General features: G+C 40.5%; 2 protein-coding genes across 7 annotated transcripts in view; both read left to right on the top strand.

Moving 5' to 3' along the window:
* The window catches only part of gk (glycerol kinase), a 406,492-nt gene that overhangs the window by 108,185 nt on the left and 283,732 nt on the right, over positions 1–14,575 (top strand). The window lies entirely within an intron of this gene.
* Positions 1–14,575, top strand: part of il1rapl1b (interleukin 1 receptor accessory protein-like 1b) — a 1,038,953-nt gene that overhangs the window by 989,921 nt on the left and 34,457 nt on the right. For all 6 annotated transcript variants that reach the window (XM_052015176.1, XM_052015172.1, XM_052015173.1 and 3 more), the window contains 2 exons: positions 6,505–6,637; positions 9,659–9,804. In XM_052015176.1, the coding sequence (XP_051871136.1) occupies positions 6,505–6,637; positions 9,659–9,804 (279 nt within the window). The remainder of the gene's footprint in view (positions 1–6,504; positions 6,638–9,658; positions 9,805–14,575) is intronic.

The raw sequence follows: 14,575 nt of genomic DNA, 5'->3' as shown, positions 1-14,575 counted from the left end.
GTGTCCTGAGGGCTGCCTCCTATATGTACCCTCTACCCTGGATGGGTTGTGACAGAAGGCAAAACTGGCAGTGGAGTGTTGACTTCTGTCAAAGACTTTTGGTGAGTGCAACGATTTTTAGATTAATTTTAGTACACTATTAAAATTGATGCAAATAATTAAAAACAATTTTAGATAATGACAAACTCATTAAGATACATTGAGATTATTAACAAGATTAAACATAATAGTGTAACATATAACTTAGCTTTCCCGTTCCATAGGCTGAGAACCTCTATTGCAGTGAATGGGATCTTGGATTGTCTGCCAGGTCTGACTGACTTCTGATCCTGGAGGCCATCTTCCCCAACGTAATGCTGTGTATCCCAACAAATCTGATCTCTCCTTGTAGCGTCATGGCAGATGAGGTGGTACTTGTCACTCAGGAAATCTTGGACTTGTTGTGGATCCTAAATTCTGGACTGACTTCACTTTGAACAGCTGGACTCATTGGAATGAGTAGCCACAGTGAGGCAGATTCACCCCAATCGTTAGTTGTCAGTTGCCTCTGCCTAATGTTGAATGCTGTCTTCCTCAGTTCCTCCATCAAATTGCCCTTCTGTTAGCGGAACAATGCTGTGAGTCCCAATGGATTTGAGTCAAGTCTCCTATTGCCACACAGTGTTTTGGAAGTGTGGTAATTTCTTTGTTCTCCTGAGTGTGTTGTACAAATATTATGCCATGGCTTGAGGCTTGATATCAGGGCCTAACATGTGTAACACCACATCTCCATCAAAGCAGAGCATCCTTGGGTACTGTTTCTCATGAGTTCCAGATAGCTGAGTCAACAGTAGTAATTGTGATGGATTGGTAGTATTCAAGTCCCAACAGTGTGTTTCCAAGGCCCTTGGAGCTCTTGGGTCCCAGCTTCCTGCTGTTACAATTCTTACTTCTTTGCAGTATTTAGCATTGGCAGATATAATACATACCCATGCTGCAAAGTTCATCAAATGACTCATCCTTTGGCCAATATTTCCTGCTCAGCTCACCATGGAAACCATTGGCCCCTTCCACTGTTCCACTGCCAGCTTTAAACAGTGTAAGTAAACCAAGAAGGAGACCATTTGCAGTGTAGCCACAGGACAGACTTCATGGATTAGCAGAGGCGTGCCAGAAGTAGTTTCTGGGTAATTTGCATTTTCCAAGTTAATTCCTGCATAATAATCAAAAAGTAGTAATTATCAAATGCTAACACTGGATTGCTACATTAATGTATGCTATAAACATTTATTCTCAAGATAAAACTTAGCGATTTGAGAAATATGTTGATGCATAGTCATTGAAGCAAGTATCACCATGACTGAGTAAAACATCCAGAAATTAGTCAGAAAAATCTCTTCATTTTCCCTTCCAGTCATTCACAATAGCTTCAGAACTATCATTGGAGCAACATTAACAGCCACAAAGGGCCTGTTCTCCAGAGGATCCAGTGACCTTCCACTGAAGATATCCTGGGAAAATCTCCATAGCAATTCTTCCCCAGACTCCCAGTCACTTTGCTTGCAGTCTTCATTGCAGGAATTCAATTACTCTTAGTGTATTGACAAGCACTTCATGCAAGAGTGCACTGTAAGTGTTGCTGGACTGAGGGAGTTCATGGGTCGAAGACTCCATTCAGAAAGGTCATTCCGTAATCTGTCCATGACACTGGAGAGTGTGATAATAGTTGGGTCTTGTCACCTGTTTATTCTATTCTTGAACTATATTGGATTTTGTGTACAGTTCACACATTTTGTACACATGTCGAGGATTAATCTGGCCTTGAGGGGACCTGTGCCTGCATTTTCTGCACTCATTAGAAGCTGGTGTGAATCTAACCAGGAAAGTCATCCTGCCTAGGCAAATACATTCTTCATGCTCCCTCGCACTCTGATTGTTTCTCAATTGGAGCATCCATCAGGGATGTGTTATAGATTTATAGGTGGTATTTTGTCCAGGAAGGTCAAGGCTGATATCTAATATTTGTGTTGTAGGCTCCTGGGAATTCAGGGATAATGTGAGAGGGCAGGAAAGAACAGTGATGTAGCAGATGAGCCAAAATGCTGAATGAGCTCAAAGCACCGTGTAGGCTATTCAAGCTCTTCAGGTTCATTAGTTAATTGCTATTATCTATCCTTGCTTACAGTCAGGATCTGAGGCATTCTGCTTTTGCTGGCTTTGTAGCAATTGCATAAAGGATACGTTTTACATCTGATGTTTGGCTTCGTCACTTCATAGTGTGTTGAAAGGAGAGTGATATTAAGAACATAAAATGTTCTAACTCTTTCAGCACTTGGACATTCCTGTTTATGCTTCTTTGGTATAACTGTAGAAATTACTTTGTGTGCAGTCCAATTAGTGGACATTGCATAAAATGTAAAACTGTAGAGCCATTGAAACAAGTAAATCAAGAGCTTCCAGAGAACATACCTTTAAGAAGAAATAGAGAGCTTATTGACAGGCTAATATTCCATTTTGAGGAATGCTCGCTGTTGACTTTAGTTTGAAGTAATTAATGAACTCCACTGATCTAACTTCAGTTTGTTCCAACAAGATTAATCAAGAAAGGCATGACTGCAGTAAATGTAATGTTGAACATCAGGTGGTTTTCCAGAACCCTCGTTAAGTTTGCAAGCAATGTCTCATTAAATGACACTAAAGTCATGGATGGAGTTCCAAGCCATGTTCTAATCTTCACTGTTGGTAAAAAAATAAAGTCGGAAATCTGGTAATCCTCTGTCACTACAATGTTTGCTAATTTTTTTTAATGAATTTACTGACATTGAGAGAGCCAGACCCCATAATCATTTTGTTTTGGAGAGCTCATCTCACTGTTGGCACATATTTCACCCAATTTTGTCTCATGGGCTGCAGTTTAAGTGTTTGCAAACTCGGGCCTAGCAATTGTTCAACCTGCAGTCTGTCCATTCATTTGTAGTGCACCATCTGCCATATTGATTGGTGATCAAGGAGAGTGCTTGAACATTTATAACAATGAATAACATTCAAATTAGATCTCAGTGCTAAAAGCCAACTCTTTAAGGAATTGACTTGTGCAAGCTCTTAATTGAATTCACGATTAGCTCATCAAATAATTCCTGGCATAACAGGAAAGTGGGCCCTGCAACAGAACCTTACAGTTGACTGCCTAGTTGACTTATTTGTGGTTGCTGGTTAACCTTGGGGTATTTTAAAAATATGCCTTTTTTTTTGCCTCTGGACAGTTCAGCTTCACTGCAGAGAAGATTTATGTACTTGCTGCACTGGTAGTGCTGCCCTTGAGGCTGAAAGGTGACAGAGAGCAGGCAAGGAAGCAGGAGAGAGAGGGGCAACCTAGATACAGGGAGAGGGTGGGCACTGTGCTCACCTTCAGCAGGTCTCCAGAGTGCACTCCCCCCCAGCATAAACTCTCACCAGACTGATGTCTGAGGCACTTTGTCTTCAACAAAGAGCACGGTGAAGGCTCTTGTAATGCTGGAGTCTCCGGTTTGCTGAGGTAATGCAAGTCAGCACAAACCGTACAAAGAACTGAAAATATCCTTGTTCTTGATTATTTATTATTCACTGGGCAAAGGTGATGTGGGACCATTTCTGGTGACATAGATTTTAAGAACTATTTGTGAGTAATGTCATTGCTCTATGGATGTTTCAGAATGTTCCAGAAATCTATGGATATTTGGCAATGATGCGTAAGAACCTGATTAAACCTCGTATGTCAGGGATTTTTTTCAATCTAGTTACACAGTCCATCAATGTAAATCTTTTCACGTCATCCATGGAAGTATTATTTTACTATTCCTCCCATTCTCTCAGTAGCAATTTCATTCTAACTGTATGGAAAGAAGGATATTATCTCAATGGTGAGAGATTGCAGAGCTCTGAGATGCAGGGGGATCTCAGTGTCCAAGTGCATGGTTCACAAAAGAATCGTGTGCAGGTACTGCAGATAATCAGGAAGACTGACAGATTGTTTTTAGTTATTATGGAGGGAAATGAATAGAAAAGCAGGAATGTTAGGATTCAGTTACATAAGGCATTGGTGAGACAATGTGGAGTATTGTGTACAGTGGTTACCTTAATGAAGTAAGGATGTAAATGCATCGAATGCAATTCAGCAGAGGTTTACCAGAGTGATACCAGAAATGAACAGGTTGTGTTATAAGGAAAGTGGGACAAGATAGGCTAGGTAACATGATTGGAATATATAAGATCCTGAGGGGTCTTGATAGTCTGCTGCGGGAGAATTCAGAGCAGTTGTTGCGTAAGATAACCAGGGTAGGTGGAAATGCCGATCTGACGATCTTACTGAATGACAGAGCAAGCTTGAAGGGCTGAATGGCCATTTCCGCTCCTGATTTGTCTGCTGTAAAAGTTTGCACTGATGTGGCCCCAATCATAAACTCAATTGCAGTGAAACTCCAATAATCCAGCATCCTTGGGGCTTGCTAGTTCCAGAGCAGTATATGATCCATACTCTTCAATGTTACTCCTATTAATACCCAAACACACTTTTATTTCACTTTACTTGCATGTTACACAGCAATAAAGATAAACTTTTGAGAGAACCCGATGAGTTCAAAGGGAGTGGGAAATATACAAGCACTCTGGGTCCCCGTGTCCCAGACCCCAAGCTCCACACTGGCTTGCACTCTGTACCCCCCCGGCTCACATTCTGTACCCCTGGCTCACACTCTTCACCAACGAGTGAGCCGGATGCTGGACCATCAGCATTTCTGAACATTCAGATGCTGGATTACTGGAGTTTTACTTATTCCAAAACCCAAAACGGCCGGTAGCATCATTTAGAAGTTCAGCCATGTTTTAATATAGATACAGTATAGAATTATGCCAGTAGAGCATTGTATTTTACATTTGGGTGTAACAGCATGAATCAGAATCAAAATCAGGTTTATTATCGCTGACATATGTCGTGAAATTTGTTGTTTGCTGCAGCAGTACAGTGCAAGACATAAAGACCAACGTCCTTAAAAGACTTGATCTTGCTACCAGGATTGTTGCCGTTTTGAGTATCCCAGCATGGAATTCTCCTCGGTTCCATTGAGTGTTAAGTCTTTTCTGACTGCGAACAGCACTGAAATCAGAGTACACGTTGTTTGGAAAATTACAATCTTCATCTCTACCTGCAGAACATTTCCAGATATTAAATCAAGGCTTTTACATTCTGTTGCAGCCGACGGGAAAATGCAATGCCATACAGTACCTGCAGGCTGATCCAACAGCCAAAACAACAGTTAATATTGATGATGGCAACAAATGAAAATCAAAAAAGCTGCAGATGCTGGAAATCTGAAATAAAAACAGAAAATGCTGGAAATACTCAGCAGGGCAGGCAGCATCTGTGGAAAGAAAAAGCGGGTTCAAGACCAAGAGTTTATAATGCTATTTGGTTCCACTAGCCCTGGGAGGGATAACATTTCAAAGAGGTTTCCTGGACCTCCAAGTCATTTAGCTTCACTCTCTTCACCTCGAGCTGCAACTGCCACAGCTCAGATAAGTGTATCATTAGAAAAATAAACAAGTACAAATGTGAAAACCAGTAAGGTAAAAATGGGGGCACAAGAGATGGAGGCCAGAGTAAACCAGTCTCACCATTCACCCTCTCCTCTTTATACAGGCTATATCCTCTCTTCGATTTTATTCCTTGGAGCAGAGAAGAATGAGGGGAGATATGATAGAGGTTTACAAAATGATGAGGGGCATAGACAGAGTTAATGCAAGTAGGCTCTTTCCACCTAGATTAGGAGAGATAAGTACAAGAGGACATGGCTTTAGGGTGAAAGGGGAAAGGTTTAGGGGGAACATTAGAGGGAACTTCTTCACTCAAAGAGTGGTGGGAGTGTGGAATGGGCTGCCATCTGATGTGGTAAATGCGGGCTTGCTCTTAACTTTTAAGAGTAAATTGGATAGATACATGGACGAGAGAGGTCTGGAGGGGTATGGGCTGGGGGCAGGTAAATGGGACTAGCAGAATAATGTTTTGGCACAGGCTAGAAGGGCTGAATAGCCTGTTTTCTGTGCTGTAGTTTTCTATGGTTTCTATGATTTTGACCTGAAACATTGACAATTTCAACCCCCTCCTCCCCCACAGATGCTGCTCAACCCGCTGAGTTCCTCCAGCAGATTGTTTGTTGCTCAAAGTTGGAATAGGATTGCTGAAGGGACTTCAATAAAACCAAATTAAATCACCTTCAAAAGGATTCTCCAACTTTGGAATATTTCTCTGTAGATAAGAGGATCATTAAACATGTGAAAATAAGCAATGGCATAGCATTGATTTCTAACACAATACACCAGAGAAAATGCCCTGGAATGCTTTTCTGCATTAAACAGTGTATAAAAGTAACATGATCTTTGTGCAGCAATAACATTGTGCTCCAGTGTCAGATGATGGAACTGTTTGAAGGAATTGGCTAAATTCCACATGTCCCTAAAATGTCTTTCTTTCATTCTGTTCTCATTCAACAGGCATCGTTGCCAATCTCACTTGCAGAGCATTTTTTGGCTACGGTGGAGAGGTCAGCCCCATAATCTACTGGATGAAGGGAGAGAAGTTTATTGAAGACCTTGATGATAACCACGCCAGAGAAAGCGACATGAGGTAATTCGAGCCTTTATTGGTATTGGTATTGGTTTATTATTGTCACTTGAACTGAGGTACAGTGAAAAACTTGTCTTGCATACCAATCGTACAGGTCAATTCATTACACAGTGCAGTTACATTGAGTTAGTACAGAGTGCATTAAGGTAGTACAATTAAAAACAATAACAGAGTGTAGAGTAAAGTGTCACAGCTACAGAGGAAGTGCAGTGCAGGTAGACAATAAGGTGCAAAGTCACAACAAGGTAGATTGTTAGGTCAAGAGTCCATTTCATTGTATGAGGGAACCATTCAATAGTCTTATCACTGTGGGATAGAAGCTGTCCTTGAGCCTGGTGGTATGTGCCCTCAGGATCCTGTATCTTCTACCTGATGGAAGAGGAGAGAAGAGAGAATGAACTGGGTGGGTGGGGTCTTTGATTATGCTGGCTGCTTCACCAAGGCAGCAAGAGGGAAAGACAAGAGTCCACAACTGGGCTGTGTCCACAAGTCTCTGCAGTTTCTTGCGGTCCTGGGCAGAGCAGTTGCCATACCAAGCTGTGATGCATCCAGATAGGATGCTTTCTATGGTGCATTGATAAAAGTTGGTGAGTGCCAAAGGGGACATACCGAATTTCTTTAGCCTCCTGAGGAAGTAGAGACGATGCTGAGCTTTCTTGCCCGTGGCATCTATGTGATTGGACCAGGACAGGCTATTGGTGATGTTCACTCCTGGGAACTTGAAGCTCTCAACCCTCTCAACCTCAGCACCATTGATGTCGACAGGTGCATGTACAACAGCCCCTTTCCTGAAGTCAATGACCAGCTCTTTTGTTTTGTTGCTATTGAGGGAAAGGTTGTTTTCATGACACCATGTCACTAAGCTCTCATGTATCCTGCATTTAAATGTTCAAATGTTGAATGTCATTGAGACGAGCAATGGCAGATAGTACCATTGCTGGTCAGAAGCTTCTGCAGATGTGTTTTTTTGATGAAATATTCCATTGATGTGTGCATCATTTACAAGGCCAGTTGCCCTGTCAGAAATAAACCACATTGAAATTTGGCTCACAAAGAGGCCAAGATGAGCATTACCTTCATTCATCCCATGAAGGAAGGTAAGCTGGTATCTTCGAATAATCTGGTAGCATTGGACACTTTAACCAATACCCACTATCCTTTAGCTTGCAGATATTTTAAAACTCAATGAAAATTTTCATACAATCATTAAATTAATTCTGCCAGACTACGATCTAATTGAAACCTGATAAGTTATAACCATTACATTACCAAATCAAAGAAATGGAAAAGCAAAAAACTGCAGATGCTGGAAATCTGAACCAAAAGCAAAAAATGCAGGAGAAACACAGCAAAACTTGAAACATTAACTCTATTTTTCTCTCCACAGATACTGTCTTGCTTGCTGAGTATTTCCATCAATTTTTTAAAATTTTATTATTTCAATGAATAAGTTCAAATCAATAACATATAAAAGGGAACAACAAGATACATAATGCAAAAGTAAGAAATCTCATTGTGTGACCTACAAGAACACCCACTGTGGTGAATGAATGAATAGTAAAATAATGGCATTAGGCAAACTCTATTCACATCAAGAATTCAAAACCAAGTAAATGTTAATAAAAATTTGATAACGTAAAAAGCTGCACACAACAAGCCTACAATTTTTGCATTAGGTCCTTCTCTTAAAAAAAAGTTCTTTTTATTTGAAAGTCTGGATGCTGCAGGTTTAATCAGGGACAAACATAGTTTTTCAATTTAGTTTCTGATTTTTGGAGTGCCTTGTAACATTTTTAGTCAGCTTTACAGGGAATTGCACAGTGAATGATCAGTACCAAACTTAAATTATTTTTATTGTCAATTGTTTGCATTAAAGAGGAATTCTTTTCCTTAAATTTTACACAACTTTGATTTCTCAGAAGCTTCTATATAACTGCACATTATTGTCAGAGATACGTTTAACTCAAGTGGAAGGGCTACCCTGGAAGTGCAGCTGACATCCACAGTATGTGGTCCAGATGACTTTAACTCACCCACATGGCTCTGATCATATTTCCATTTGAAACAGATGGAAACTTGAAGCCGAGTGGTGGATATTGTCGGCATTTGAGCAGACAAAGGCTACAGCCAGCACAAAAGAGGGGATCCCAGGGTAGCAGGTAAATGGAAGGGAGGGCACATCAGGAGAATGTCAGCAGAATGAAGCTGGGGTGGTAATAAGACAGGGAGGCCTTACGAGGAAATCTAAGAAACTATTTCCTTAACCATCCTTGACTGGCTGTGGACTCGTTCCCTGTTGTCATCACACAGCAGGCAACCGCCAGCAGCTGACTTGTTCAGAATTAAAACTGCAGTCAGGGCCCCAGTATTTTATTTTCTTAAATTTGTTTATCAGGATGCAAGGTATGCTGGTACATCACCTAAAATGAATAACAATTATCTTCTGCTGGCTAAAATATAAATTAATGAAATTGATCTTCATAATTATTACTTTTGACATTGTTAAAGAAACACAGGAACCTTTCAATGGAGTTCTGCAGTGCTGAAAGCATGTAAATAAAAGGGTGATGATCACAAACTGTGCAGTTCCCAATATATTCTGGATTCTATGTTTTGTTATTGTTTTTCCTTTTGTGCAACTTTGATGTACTTTACGTTTGGAATGATCTGTCTGGATGGGATGCAAAACAAAGCTTTTTACTGTATCTTGGTACATGTGACAATAATAATCCCATTGCCAGTTACTAGCTGAGCAGTGACAATGAGGTTCAGTTATGGTTAGCCCTTCCAAATCAACTTGCATCATACTGTTCCAGTGTACAGTCAAGTCTGCTGTGTGCACTGAATTAATGCATCTAATACATCTTAGAAATCATGCAAGTATTTGTGAAGATCAAAGTCGACATTTCTAGTAAGTACATAGCAGTGTAAATGGAAAATATAGGTGTAAACATGTGGAGCCCAGCAGGAATGGCAATGTGGGCTACAGGTTTAATTGGATATATTCTTTCGTTTTACTAGAGTTCTCAGGGAGCATCTCGGGGAGAAGGAAGTTTCCATTTCTCTACTCATTGACTCTGTGCAGGATGGAGACCTGGGAAACTATTCTTGCTATGTTGAAAATGGGAATGGACGAAGACAAGCAAGCATTCTTCTTCAGAAAAGAGGTGAGCATTTTTGCATTTGTTCATTGTTTCAGAGGCCTTGTTAACATAGTTGATGAGGAAGAAATATAAAAAGCAGATCAAGCTGTGGCTTGACATAAAACAAGTAAGATGCCAAATTCAAGCTATGCCTGTCTTGCTGGGTAAAAAATTACATAAATAAGAAAGCTGACAAAGAAATTTCATAAATAATATGATGATTTGTGGGCATGCTATGTTGGCGCCGGAAACGTGGCGGCACTTGTGGGCTGCCCCCAGAACACTCTATGCAAAAGATGCATTTCACTGTATGTTTCAATGTACATGTGACTAATAAAGATATCTTATTTCTACCCAAGAAGACTAATTACTAAAATTAATAAAACCAGTGGACTGAACTTGCTAAATTTATTCTTTCCAGTAATGTGATTAGATTTGGATCCCTTATGATTCCATTTATTGGTTTGAGAGTGCTGCCATTCCTTTCCAGTGCTTTGTGCAATTAGTCCTTAATCTCCCCAGTCTCTAATACTTTTGTTTTTGATGAAATATATTGAAAGTTGCATTTGAGTCCAGATGAGCTCCAAAGCTAAGAAATCCATGGTGCATTTCCTACCTCTCCATGCCACTCCTGATCCTAACTGCCAAGCTAGCTGCTTCCCACCCTCGTCTTTCCCAAACACTTCCCATATAGACCCTCCTCAGTTCATCCACTCCTGTTGTTCTTCTCTGCTTCATTCTCAAGATACAACTAAATGATGGAAAGTGGGAATTCAGGCCTCCATTGCCAGAGATGGACATGAATTGGCCTTGCACTGAATTTGTATCTGCTCAATCTGAGACTGGAATGGTGTCTTTCAGATGAGAGCTTACATTAGGAAGATAAGCGCTAAAGGCAGGAGGAGTTGCCCATTTGGCCCATCATACCAACTCAGTCATGTCTAATCTTCTACCTCAAGACCACTTTCCTGCACTCACCCCATTATCCCTTGACTTTGTGACCTAAATATAAGTGAACCCATGACAGTGTTATACAGGTGTTCTGGCAAGTTTCTATTCTTAGTTCAACATTACTAAAAGACATTATCTGGACATTAACAATATTGCATATCTGTTGTGCAGAAATTAACATTTCCTACAATGACTACCTTTAAAATGTATTCCATTGTCTATGAATTCCTTTGAGACTTCCAGAGGGGACACGGAAAGCAATATAGCGGTCCGAGTACTTCCTTCTTTTGTGATTGATCAAAAAGAGCAGGAGTGCGTTCAGATAATGTGGAAATTGAGGCTCAAGCAACTGAAGCTGGAAACTTCCTATCAGCTGGTTAACCACCTGAGAGCAGTATTCATATCAGTTCAATTGCTTGCATGTTTCATGTTCTAATGTAAACATTTCCAGCCATTTGATCTCTCAAGATATTTGTGTACCATCTAGTCTGAAGATAAGCTTAGGTTTCAAACTAATATACACTCTGAGATAACTTGACAGCCTAATGCTACCATGGGGATGCTTCCAATCACCACCATAACCAGATATGACACAAATGTTTGTTTCTGTTGTTCCTCTGTGATTTGCACTGATCTCCCTTTGAAATAATAATGGAATTTGGTGAGACCACCCCTGCACAGAAACCACAGGGATGGGTGTTCTGTAACAGAAATGCTGTATAAAGCGACGCTCTCAGTGTAGAACCAAGCAAAACTCAAACGCACAAATGCCGATTAAGCAATTATAATCTAATTGAAGCATTCCAACAATGTCATCAAGCACAAAGGAGTAGCTGAAGAACTTTACTGCCACTTTCTGTATTCTGAATCTAGAATCATAGGCTTTCCAACACTAATTTTTTTTCACCTCTGGTTCCTGTGAGAGATTTACTGACACCTTTAATATTTGCGAACAACTCTGACGTTTTTATTAAAAACAAAGAAGCCTTTGTTTTTCTTTGTTCTGCTGCAATTAGGATTGTATAGAAATGAAAGGCTAGTTGGCTAACCAAACTGCACAGAATGTGTCCCTGCAGAAGAAGCACATTATGTAGTTGCTGGACGCTGAGCAATTTGTTTTCGCAATCATGACTACTTGTGCAGATCTTGCAGTGGAGGATGCTTTTTTTTCCCCTGTGCGCACATGAGATGAACTCAGAGAAAAACTCCATGGGGCATAATGAGGCTGCCAAATGAAAAATAAATGTGTCACATGATGAAAGTGAGAATGTATGAAAGTCTGTAAGTGAAATGGATTTACCAACTGAAGTATTTTGATAGAGGGAAAAAATTGCTTTTATGTTTTGAAATACATATTGTTCATTACTTTGGACAATGAAGCCAGTCTGTTTGCACCTTCAGCACAGGAGCAGTCGTCATTGCGTTCTTGCTGGAATGCTAATTGTGTCATCAGCAGGGTTCTGTGCTCATTGCTTTTAAATGCTGCTCTGTGGAATGTGACACCATGGCTGCCTTTATGTTTGTTCTATTCTGCAAATTGCAATTTCCCTGTAGGTTTACTGCTCTCTAGTGTTGTTTGCATGAAAGGAACCGTCTGCTATTTAGCAACTTGAGCAGTGCTCTTCTGCAGTACAATTTAAAATAGAGATGCTCTTAATTTAGACTGCATATCTGTACACAATCTTATTCAAAATACTCTGACAGACTTCTCAGGTCAACCTCTCTGAATAACAAATTTTGCATAAGCCTCTTTCTTTTCATAGTTTTCAGGGTATAATGTGTTCCTCTTCATTTTATGCCTCACTGACTTGCTCCTTTAAAAACATAATTACTGAAGAAGCTTTCCCATAAGGATATGATCCCCGGCCTTTGGAAAGTCAGTTCATAGCAGAAAAGGTGACTCTAGCCTTTGGGTTAGGAAGAGCTAAAAACAGGTCTTTTTGTTTTGCACAGTGATTGATACAAATGGAATATTCCAATTGTTTAAAGAACACTTGTGCCTTTATCTATTAATTATATGCTGAATTTAAAACGGTGCATATTTTATTGAACAGTCGTTATAAATGTTTGGAGTTTTTGAAGAGAGTAGCATGATAGATATTTGCAGTGCTAAAACTAAGTGTCACACTGTGCCAGAATTGGCTAGTTTTGGACACTTGAATATATAATTGCTTTAGTTAGATTTATTTCTGCATCCTTTTGCACAAAATCTTTTTGCTGCCAAGTTGCTGAAAGTGGGAACTATATGCATGCAAAGGGGCATCTGAGACTTTGATGATTAGCAGTGGGGTAGAATCGTCAATGCGCAAGGACCTTCACCAATTTAGTTAGCAGTGGAGGAAGGTTTACTGCACAACCCACACAACCCTTCATTGCCACTTGCAAGTGAGCACATAAACCCTGAACAATCTCAGGAGTGAGGCAAACCACAGTTTGATGGCACCCACACATCTTAAAGCAGCGGTGCTTAACTACAACCACTGCTGGAAGTCACATGACAGCTTCTGTTCAGAAGAATGTTGAGACAGGCGTTGAAGTAGGGTTTTCCCACTTTTCCAGTGCTGAGTAATGGCTGCCACCCATTGACCCCTGCTGAACTCAGTCTCTCCCTCCAGCAAGTCCCAGGCATTGCTCGTCTCATTGATGCATATACAAGGTCATGTGATCTGCCCTCATGCAGTGATGTGGTCACCTTTAAAGGTACACCTCCCACAAACTAGTTTTTCAACTTCCTCCTGCAGCCAACTCCTGACATCTGCAATCATTTCCCCGGGAGGCTCTATTTCGGGACTTGGAAATGTAATAAAGTTGCAGATCATTAAAAACACAATTGAACTGCTCTTGGCACAGTGGGATTATACCGCATAATGAAAAAAATTATTAACAGACCACTGTGCAATTGCAACTGATTATTGCAGTTTGCAGTTAGATGATGGTTTATGATGATGCTTTCAACAAAGCATTTACAAAGTTCACTAAAACTATTGTCATTTATCAACTGCAGAGTTGGGTTGAGGACCTTTCTCCAGGTAGCTCGGAAGAACATAGACTTTGTGTGTGCACAAATCAAGAAGCAGAGAACTAATGTACACAGACAATATCCAAGCAGGAGGTAATGTTCCCAAATATGAGGAAGATTACCTTTTTATTGAGCTCAGTCATCCACAGCAGTTGAGATCTCTTCGGATGGGGTCTGGTGATAACAAAAGTTTATTTGGAAAAATGCAGTGAAGTCTGGGAGATTCCAGCATTCATTGGTGTGGTGAGAGACTGGCTTTCCCAATGAAGGTCTGGTGATGATGCAGTCAGAAGATCCATGAATGACTCCACTCATCCAGTCACCTTTCGACCTGAAAAGAAGGTAAGTGCTGGCAGTCGCACCAATAATGCCACTTGATGGATTGGATGATCCAGTCCATTGTGTCAGAAGATGTGGAGAAGCAGAGAGGAATGGCGTACTTGGGGAACCCTACCTTATTTTTAAAAAAAACATGAATGCTGTATATAACTGTGGTTAGGCCGCATTTAGAATATTGTGTGCTGTTCTGGTTGTCCCGTAACAGGAAGGATATGGAAGCTTTGAAGATGGTGCAGAGGAGGTTCATCAGGATGATGCCTGGAAAAGAGTGTATTAGCTATAAGGAGAGGTTGGACAGACTTGGATTATTTTCTGTGGAACAACGGAGGCTGAGGACCTGATAGAAATTTATAAATTTATGAGAAGCATAGATAAGGTAGACAGTCAAAGTCTCTTTCCAAGGGTAGAAATTTCAAATACTACAGGGTGTAGCCTTGAGGTGAGAGGGGGAAAGTTTAAGGGAGATGTGTGGGGCATGATTTTTTA

The sequence above is a fragment of the Pristis pectinata genome, chromosome 4, assembly GCF_009764475.1.
Source record: "Pristis pectinata isolate sPriPec2 chromosome 4, sPriPec2.1.pri, whole genome shotgun sequence".
Classification (NCBI taxonomy): Eukaryota; Metazoa; Chordata; class Chondrichthyes; order Rhinopristiformes; family Pristidae; genus Pristis; species Pristis pectinata.
The sequence above is the reverse complement of the archived record's forward strand: the minus strand, read 5'-3'. Positions and strand labels throughout refer to the sequence as shown.